The sequence below is a fragment of the Rhincodon typus genome, unplaced genomic scaffold, assembly GCF_021869965.1.
Source record: "Rhincodon typus isolate 14 unplaced genomic scaffold, sRhiTyp1.1 hic_rhity00001882, whole genome shotgun sequence".
NCBI lineage: Eukaryota > Metazoa > Chordata > Chondrichthyes > Orectolobiformes > Rhincodontidae > Rhincodon > Rhincodon typus.
Genome location: NW_025967520.1, coordinates 15,568 through 25,000, shown reverse-complemented (window position 1 = coordinate 25,000; position 9,433 = coordinate 15,568). Strand labels below are relative to the sequence as shown.

The 9,433-nt window shown below is 44.0% G+C and overlaps 1 protein-coding gene across 1 annotated transcript in view; it reads left to right on the top strand.

The window, feature by feature from the left end:
- Positions 1-7,456: 7,456 nt before the first annotated feature.
- Positions 7,457-9,433, top strand: part of LOC125481368 (Fanconi anemia core complex-associated protein 100-like) — a 17,445-nt gene continuing 15,468 nt past the window's right edge. Inside the window, exon 1 of the mRNA XM_048592828.1 lies at positions 7,457-7,791. Coding sequence (XP_048448785.1) covers positions 7,627-7,791 — 165 coding nt within the window. The 5' untranslated portion in view covers positions 7,457-7,626. The remainder of the gene's footprint in view (positions 7,792-9,433) is intronic.

Below are 9,433 nucleotides of genomic sequence, written 5' to 3'. Positions count from 1 at the left end.
TTATGAAGGCGTATGATGTGTTAGCTTTCATTAATAGAGGGATTGAGTTCAAGGGCCGCGAAGTTATGCTCCAGCTATACAAAAGCCTGGTTCGGCCACATCTGGAGTATTGTGTCCAGTTCTGGTCACCTCATTACAGAAAAGATATGGAAGTGTTGGAAAAGGTGCAGAGGAGATTTACCAGGATGTTGCCTGGAACGGAGGGAAGGTCTTACGAGGAAAGGTTGAGAGAGCTAGGGCTTTTTTCTTTAGAATGACGAAGGATGAGAGGTGACTTGATAGAGGTGTACAAAATGATCAGAGGTATAGATAGAATGGACAGCCAGAGACTTTTTCCTAGGGTGGAGGTAGCTATTACGAGGGGACGTAGTTTTAAAGTGAGTGGAGGAGGATATAGGGGAGATGTCAGAGATAGGTTGTTTACTCAGAGAGTGGTAGGGGTGTGGAATGCATTGCCGGAGAGGGTAGTGGAATCGGCCTCATTAGGGGCATTTAAGCGGCAATTAGATAGGCATATGGATGATAGTATAAGGTAGGGGTGGAGGTTAGATAGACCTTAGGTTTAGGGTAAAAGTTCGGCACAACATCCCGGGCCGAAGGGCCTGTACTGTGCTGTACTGTGTATGTTCTATGTCCTATCCTTCTGCAGTAGGAAAAGGGAGGTCCAGTGGAAATGAATTAATTTTTGTTTACCATTGTTAAGCCCATTCACATAAATTGTTAGGATCATTCTATCCACTCAGTTGCCTTGGTTAATTTCACTGTCCCTCCCAGTTTGATTTCTCTACAAATTTGACCTATTTGTAGACCTTTCACCTGCCTCCAGTCTCCTCCCTCCTCTTGAACCTCTCTCTCTGCCCTCTAACCTACTTCTGGCTTTTTGTTAATTAATCTATTTTTCTAAACAACCTGTTCAGAGATGTTCTTACACACTTCTGGAGCAGGTGGAACTTGAACTCGGGTCTCCCAGTCTAGGGGTAGGGACACTACCACTGCACCACAAGATCCCTTATCCTTGATCTTTAAATTGAAAAAAAATTGAGTATGACATCAGCTGTCTTAAATTCTCCGTTCCCCTCATTTATTTCCTGAACTTGCTGCAGTCTGTTCTCAGGTCCAAACCCAAAACAGTCACCAAACTGGCTGACAAGGTTAGTACTGTTCAGATTATTGGGACAAGGAGGGGTAATGAGGGTTCAGAGAGATCTAGGGGGCCTGCCGTTCTCAGATCGAGGTGGGGGTTGGGACAGGAGCAGCACCGGTGCCTGTGATTTCTGTCTTATCCCCTGGAGCTTTTGCTGTCTGGCGTGCAAAGACTGATCATCAACTCTCAGATGTTTCTTCTTACCTCCCCTTTAGGCTACACACCACCATTGAACATTACAATGCTGTTTGTAGCCTGTCACAATCTCTGCTGGAGGTTTCCCTCTGCAGTGTCCCAACTCATGGTTCCCTAACCACAAGCTGACTGCTTTTATATCCTTCCTGAAATCCACAAACAGGACTGCCCTAATGGACCTATGACTTCACCTCCTCATGCCCTACTGAATGTATTTTTTGCTATCTTCACATTTTTGTTCTCCCCTTGCCCAGTCCTTTACCAAATACATCTGTAAATTTCTGATCACCATTTCAACATTTCCTAGTTTCCTCATCCTAGTTGTCGACTCTTCACAATGGACACTTTTCCACCTCTTTGTCCACCAGCAGGATAGTCTGAAGGCTGGAAAGCCAATCAATCTGCATTCACCACTGCCCTCCTCCAATTGGCTGAATTATTCTTTTGATTGAACAATTTCCCCTTTATTTCACTTCCTCCAAATAAAAGGTGTTGCTGTGGGTATTTGCATGGGCCACAGTTACACTAGTCTCGTCAAGGGTTATGTGGAAAATTCCTTGTTCCAGTTCTACTCAGGCCTCCTCCTTCCACACCTTAACTTTCTAGTACATTGATGACTGTGTTGGTGCCATATTCTGTACTCACCCAGAACTAGAATACCAGCAAAGATATATTCCAGAGAGGAAGGAGGATTCTAGGAAGGAAATAAGCCAACCAAGGTTAACCAGAGAACTTAAGGATAGCATTAGACTGAAAGAAAAAAAAGCCAGAAAATTGGGAAAGTTTAAAATCCAACAAAAAACAACTAATAACAAACGAAGAAACTAAACTTTTGAGGGTATACTTGCAAGTAGTATCAATACTATAAGACCATAAGAAATAGGAACAGGAGTAGGCCATTTGGCCTTTCGAGCCTGCTCCGCCATTCAATAGGATCATGGCTGAGTCAACATTCTTCACATCCACTCTCCTGCCCTTTCCCCGTTACCCTTGATTCTCCTACTGATCAAGAAACTGTCTCAGCCTTAAATATGAACACTGACTCTGCCCCCAACGGGTCTCTGTGACAAGGAGTTCCAAAGACTCACAACCCTCTGAGAGAAGAAATTGTTTCACAACTCTGTACAGATGTAAAGGGCTTCTTTAAATGTATAAAAAGAAGACAGAAGCCAAAGTGAACATGAGCCCCTTAGTGAATAAAGCAGGGGAAATAAAAAGGCGGAACCAGGAAAGGTCAGAGGAGTTAAACAAACACTGAATCAGCCTTCACAGAAGAAGGCACTAATAGCATCCCAAAATTACTAAATATTCAAAGGGCGTAAAATAAGTACAATAACTATCACTAGAGAAAAAGCACTAGGGAAACTAAAGGAGCTAAAGACTGATATGTCTGTATGACCTGATTGGATGCTTTCTAGGTTTTTAAAAGAACTAGCTACAGAGATAGTGGATGCATTGGTATTAATCTTCCAGGAATTCTTAGATTCTGGAAAAGTTCCGGAAAACTGTTAAAGTAACACCTTTATTTGATTTGATATGATTTATTTCATTTGATTTATTTATTATCACATATATTTATTACAAACATTGTGAAGAGCGTTGTTTAGTGTCGCACTCTCCAGCCCATCTCAAAACACAGATAGTAAAGCAAAACATGGAATGCAAAGCAAGAAAAATAAAAAGTAAAGTAAATCTTATAGGCTTTTCTCAATAAAGTGGAAAGCTCCCACTTCTAGCTCAGCCATGGGCCTGGATCTGGGCTCCATCAACCCGTGTGCTGGTACCCTGATGGCACTGCTGCAACCACGTTTCACTGCGCAACTGCCACTAGAACAAAGAGTTGCCATTTTCTGATGCCACCTCGCTCTCACCAATGCAGCCACTGAGCTCAAGTTGGGCTGGCCTAAGTGAAGCAGCCTCCACCAGTGCCGCAGGATCCTGAGCTAGGACTAAACTCACTGCCATCACTGCCTCTGCCATCAGGCAGCCGGACTAAGCCATTGACCCGGAGCCCTGGCTCAGCCTAAGAGTCTGGATTGGGGGATTAAGCCTGGGATCTGCTCCTTACTTCCTGGGAGACCTCGGGCTGGGGTGAAGCTGCGTCTATCTTGACCTGGCGTTGCTGTCGCCACCACTGAATTTCCCCTCCTCCAACATTTACTCGGTCTCCCTGTGTCCCTGCTGCCGTCTTCCTCCGCTATATTGCGCAGGGCTAAGAAAAAAGTGCTCTGTTATTGGGAAAATGTTAGAGACTATCATAAGAGCACTTAGCCTTGCATAACATCATCAAAGTCAGCATAGCTTCATGAAGGGAGAATCATGCCTAACAAATTTACTAGAATTCTTTGAGGACGTAGCAAGCAGGATAGATAAAAGGGAAGCAGTAGATGTAAAATATTTGGATCTTCAGAAGGCATTTGATAAGGTAACAAACATTATGCTACTTAATAAAAGCCCATGGTGTTGGAAGTAATATATTAGCATATCGAGGATTGGCTAACTAATAGAAGACAGACAGTTGACATAAGTGGGCATTTTCAGCAAGACAACCTGTAGCTAGTGGTGTGCCACAGGGATCAGTGCCAGAGCCACAATTATTTACTGTATATGTAATGACTTGATTGAGGGAAGTGAATAAAAAAAAGCCAAGTTTGTTGATGACATAAAAATATGCAGGAAGGTAAGTGGCGAGGAATATACAGAGTTGACAGAGGGGTGTAGACAGAATAAATGAGCAGATAAAAACTTGACAGATGGAATATGATGCAGAGAAAAGAGGTTATGCATTTTGGTAGGAAGAATAGAGGAGCTGAATATTATTTAAATAGAGAAAGCTACAGAACAGAGGGATTTGGGAGTCCTCGCACATGAATCACAAAAAGCCAGCATCTAACTTGTGGGTAATGGGAAGGAAAATGGAATGTTGGCCTTTATTTCAAATAGAATGGAATATAAAAGGCAGGGAAGTTTTGCTAAATCTCTAAAGGGTACTAGTTAGACCACTCCTTGAATACTGTGAATAGATTTGGGCCCCTTATCTAAGGAAAGATACAGTGACACTGGAAGTGATTACACTTCTTCACACCCTGCCTGTTGTAAGGTCTTAATTCCATTCTCTCAGTTTCTCAATCTACATTTGTTCTGATGTAGTGCAACCACATACTGTTCTGATATATCTATCCTTCTATCATAATTGAGGATTCTACCTGTTCTCCCAATGTGATTGACAGGGCCCCAACTATGCTGGACCCATTTCTACACTCTCACTAAATCACTGCCCTCCCAGAACCATGAAAGGTTTACTTTGTCCTTGCATTGCAACACCATCAGGCTCCACATTCGAAGATAAAACAAAGAAACTGCAGGTACTGGAAATCCGAAACAAAAAAAACTGAAATTGCCGTCACTGGACTCAAAACATTAACTCTGTTTTCTCTCCAGAGATGCTGCCAGACCTGCTGAGTTTCTCCAACAATTTCTATTTGTGTTCCACATTCGAAGGATTATTCTCTGCCATTTCTGCCACTACCTCTCCCCGTCAGCACTTCAAAGGAGGTTCTCACCATGACAATCTCGTCCACTCCTCAATTACCTAATTTCCGTCCTATGGCACCCTTCCCATGTAATTTCCTGTGGAGAATGATTTGGAAGACAAAATCCAGCAAATTCAGACAGAAAAGCACTGGGACCTTCTTACTGCTCCACTTTACAACCAATTGTGCACAGCTCTTTGAATTTATGGAACTAGTCTGCCTAACTTCATACATATTCACCACTCCAATCAATTATGTACCTGAGGTTTGAAAACAGCCCAGCAATGCATCAAACAGAGCGTTTCATCCAGAAATTTAGTGGATAAAGATCGGGAAAAAAAACTTATGTTTTGGCACGAAGAAGTTGTTGCCTCAAAGAACAAAGAAAATTACAGCACAGGAACAGGCCCTTCGGCCTTCCAAGCCTGTGCCGATCCAGATCCTCTATCTAAACCTGTCGCCTATTTTCCAAGAATCTGTATCCTTCTGCTCCCTGCCCATTCGTGTATCTGTCTAGATACATCTTAAATGACGCTATCGTGCCCGCCTCTACCACCTCTGCTGGCAATGCATTCCAGGCACCCACCACCCTCTGTGTAAAGAACTTTCCATGCATATCTCCTCTCACCTTGAAATCGTGACCCCTAGTAATTGAGTCCCCCACTCTGGGAAAAAGCTTCTTGCTATCCACCCTGTCTATACCTCTCATGATTTTGTAGCCCTCAATCAGGTCCCCCCTCAACCTTCGTCTTTCTAATGTAAATAATCCTAATCTACTCAACCTCTCTTCAAGGCTAGCGCCCTCCATACCAGGCAACATCCTGGTGAACCTCCTCTGAACCCTCTCCAAAACATCCACATCCTTTTGATAATGTGGCAACCAGAACTGTACGCAGTATTCCAAATGTGGTCGAACGAAAGTCCTATGCAACTGTAACATGACCTGCCAACTCTTGTACACAATGGCTCATCTGATGAATGAAAGCATGCCGTATGCCTTCTTGACCACTCTATCGACTTGCGTTGCCACCTTCAAGGTATAATGGACCTGAACACCCATATCTCTCTGTGCATCAATTTTCCCCAGGGCTTTTCCATTTACCGTATAGTTCGCTCTTGAACAGGATCTTTCAAAATGCATCACCTCGTATTTGCCTGGATTGAACTCCATCTGCCATTTCTCCACCCAACTCTCCAATCTATCTATATTCTGCTGCATTCTCCGACAGTCCCCTTCACTATCTGCTACTCCACCAATCTTAGTGTCATCTGCAAACTTGCTAATCAGACCATCTATACTTTCCTCCAGATCATTTATATATATCACAAACAACAGTGGTCCTAACACGGATCCCTGTGGAACACCACTGGTCACAGTTCTCCATTTTGAGAAACTCCCTTCCACTACAACTCTCCGTCTCCTGTTGCCCAGCCAGTTCTCTATCCATCTAGCTAGTACACCCTGGACCCCATGCGACTTCACTTTCTCCATCAGCCTACCATGGGGAACCTTATCAAATGCCTTACTGATGTCCATGTATATGACATCCACAGCCCTTCCCTCATCTATCAACTTTGTCACTTCCTCAAAGAATTCTATCAAGTTGGTAAGACATGATCTTCCCTGCACAAAACCATGCTGCCTATCACTAATAAGCCCATTTTCTTCCAAATGTAAATATCCCTCAGTATTTTCTCCAGCAGCTTCCCCACCACTGACGTCAGGCTCACCGGTCTATAATTACCTGGATTATCCTTGCTACCCTTCTTAAACAAGGGGACAACTTTAGCAATTCTCCAGTCCTCCGGGACCTCACCCGTGCTCAAGGATGCTGCAAAGATATCTGTTAAGGCCCCAGCTATTTCCTCTCTCGCTTCCCTCAGTAACCTGGGATAGATCCCATCCGGACCTGGGGACTTGTCCACCCTAATGCCTTTTAGAATACCCAACACTTCCCCCCTCCTTATGCCTCCTTTTGAGTTTTGCCCCTGGTTGGCAAGGTACACTTTCATCACCATCAGCATACTTTTAAAGAATAAACTTTTAAACTTATGGGTGTGGGGAGGGGGGGAAATAAAAGAAAAAGAAAACTTTTTGGGCGGTTTTATAACTGGCACCACTTTAGTAATATGGACGTCACTCAATCGTAAAATTTTATTTTAAAATAGAAATACATTAGAAATACCTTTACAAGACTCTGGAGTCTTGTAATTTGTGAGTCACGGTTTTATTCCCCCCAAATATCCCAAATTTGTTTCTTCCATCTCCTTTTTCTTCAAATAAAATCAAATCATAAGCGATAAGAAATATGAAAAATGCTCAAAACCCATCCACCACAGGCGGTCAAGAACTGTGACAAGAAGCGAGAAATTCAAGTCAAAAGTTATTTCTATAGAACTGACAATTCCATCCCGTGACATTAATTCCACTGCTTTTCTTTAGCAGTTTCTGCTGATCATTTCGACATTGCAGTTTATTTTAGGAAGTGGCAGGACTGGAGACCAGTCTTTTTAACACTTGGAACAAAAACAGAGGTTGCTGGAAAACCTCAGCAGGTCTGGCAGCATCTGTGAAGAAAAAGAGTGACAGTTAACGTTTCGGGTTCGGGGACCCTTCCTCTTTTTAACACTTGGATCGACTTCCCCGGGGTTTTGTGGCAGTAGACAAGGCCAGCCTGGTTTGATCTTCATGGCGCTCCGTAGAGCGTCTCGCTCGGATTGGCTGCGGCGCTCTGATTACGGGACTTTGGAGAGATGGCGGCGTGTCGGACCAAAGCTGTCCGCTACCTGGACCCCGTGAAGTTGGGCTCGGGGCCAGCCCGTGGAGGCGTGCGGCTGCTGGGCTCTCCGGGCCGCCTGTACGTGTGGAGCCGATCGGAGTTTGTCTCAGTGTATCAGAGAGACAGCGGCATGTTGCAAGTGAGTGACAGCTGTCAATCACCGGCACCCCCCCCCCCCCCCCCCCGTTTGTGACGTTAAGCCGCTACTTTGTATCCAACTCCTGTATCTTTTTCAATCCACCACTGGGATATGGATGGGAGACCAACTCTTATCCATTACCACTCCCAATATTCTCCATAGCTCCTGTTTTGGTCCAAAGGAGATCAGCTTGGCAAGTCCATGCTGTGAGGATGGGTGAATCTTCTGCACTGTATCCCAGGAGCGTTTGATGGCATATCAGCAAACCTTGCTTCCAGAAACCCCCAAATAAAGTCCATGTTATTATGAAGGCTTATGGGCTACTTTCTTGCCCCAGTGCCAGTTAAGTAAACGGGCTTTAAGAACAGCAGGTGGGATTCTTGCTGTGCGGGGAGCATGACAATCCACCTTAATGGGTTTGCTATAAGAGATTAACAAGAGATAACAAAGGAGGGTCTAGGCCCAAAACGTCAGCTTTCCTGCTTCTCTGATGCTGCTTGGCCTGCTGTGTTCATCCAGCTTTACACCTTGTTATCTCAGATTCTCCAGCATCTGCAGTTCCTACTTTCTCTTAATGGGTTTGCTTGCAGGTTTGGGTAAGGGTGGGTAAGTGTCTGGTCGAGGAACGCAGCATTGAGCATGGCGGTCCCACTGAAAGCCAAAAGTCCTGGCGTGGGACTTGAACCTGGGGCCTTCTGGCTCAGAGATAAGTGTCCGCCCACTGAGTCACTCTAGCTGTCTTTCACAAACGCATTATCAAATATGACTTTTCATTGTGCCCAGGTGATGACATTAGATGGAGCAGCCCAAGGCTTGGTCCAGGATATGGATTCTGAAGGGATGATAGAGGAGTTGAGATTCTGGGACAAGTAGCAATGACCAAATAGCTGTGAGGCAATCTGTACCCAATCTATATGAGTCTGGACCACTGCTAAATTCACTAGGATTTTCTTTTTAGATGTTACCAGTGACAGTCTAAAATTCTTATTTAAGCCCACTATGTATTGAAACTAGTAGTCTAAATTTAGTTTTAGTATCTTTCCTGAGATTGGCAACAATTAGAGTAGGATTCAGACCTTCTCCACTCAGAATTCCTAAATGGCCCGTAGGGCTGTCAAAGTGTATTCAACAGTTAGAAATTTAAGATTGCCCTTCTGACTCTGCGGTCATTGTAATTCTCTCCCCCGATTTCCTCCCAACTCTCTTCTGCCACAGTCCCCCTGAGATTTGTCTTTGATGTTCCCATTAAGGCTACTAGTGTGATTGTCATTTCGGTAAAATGCAGGACCTGCCTGGGGATGTGTAACAGATATCAGTATATCATGCAAAAAGAAATCTACAATTGTTATTCCTGATTGTCATGTCTGAAAATGTACTCACATAGACGTTGAGTGAGAATAGAATTATGGTTGGCTGTGTTATCTGCCATGGACAAATACTCTACTGACTCTCAATGTTTGGGTTCATGGGTGAAGAATTAAGTCCCTTCTGCTTCAATTGAAAGAATTCTCACCTTTGAGTCAGGTGGTCCTATGATCAAGTCCCACTTCAGAAATTTGAGCACATATATTAAGATTGACACAAAAACAGAAATTGCTGGAAAAGCTCAGCAGGTCTGACAGCATCTGTGAAGAGAAATCAG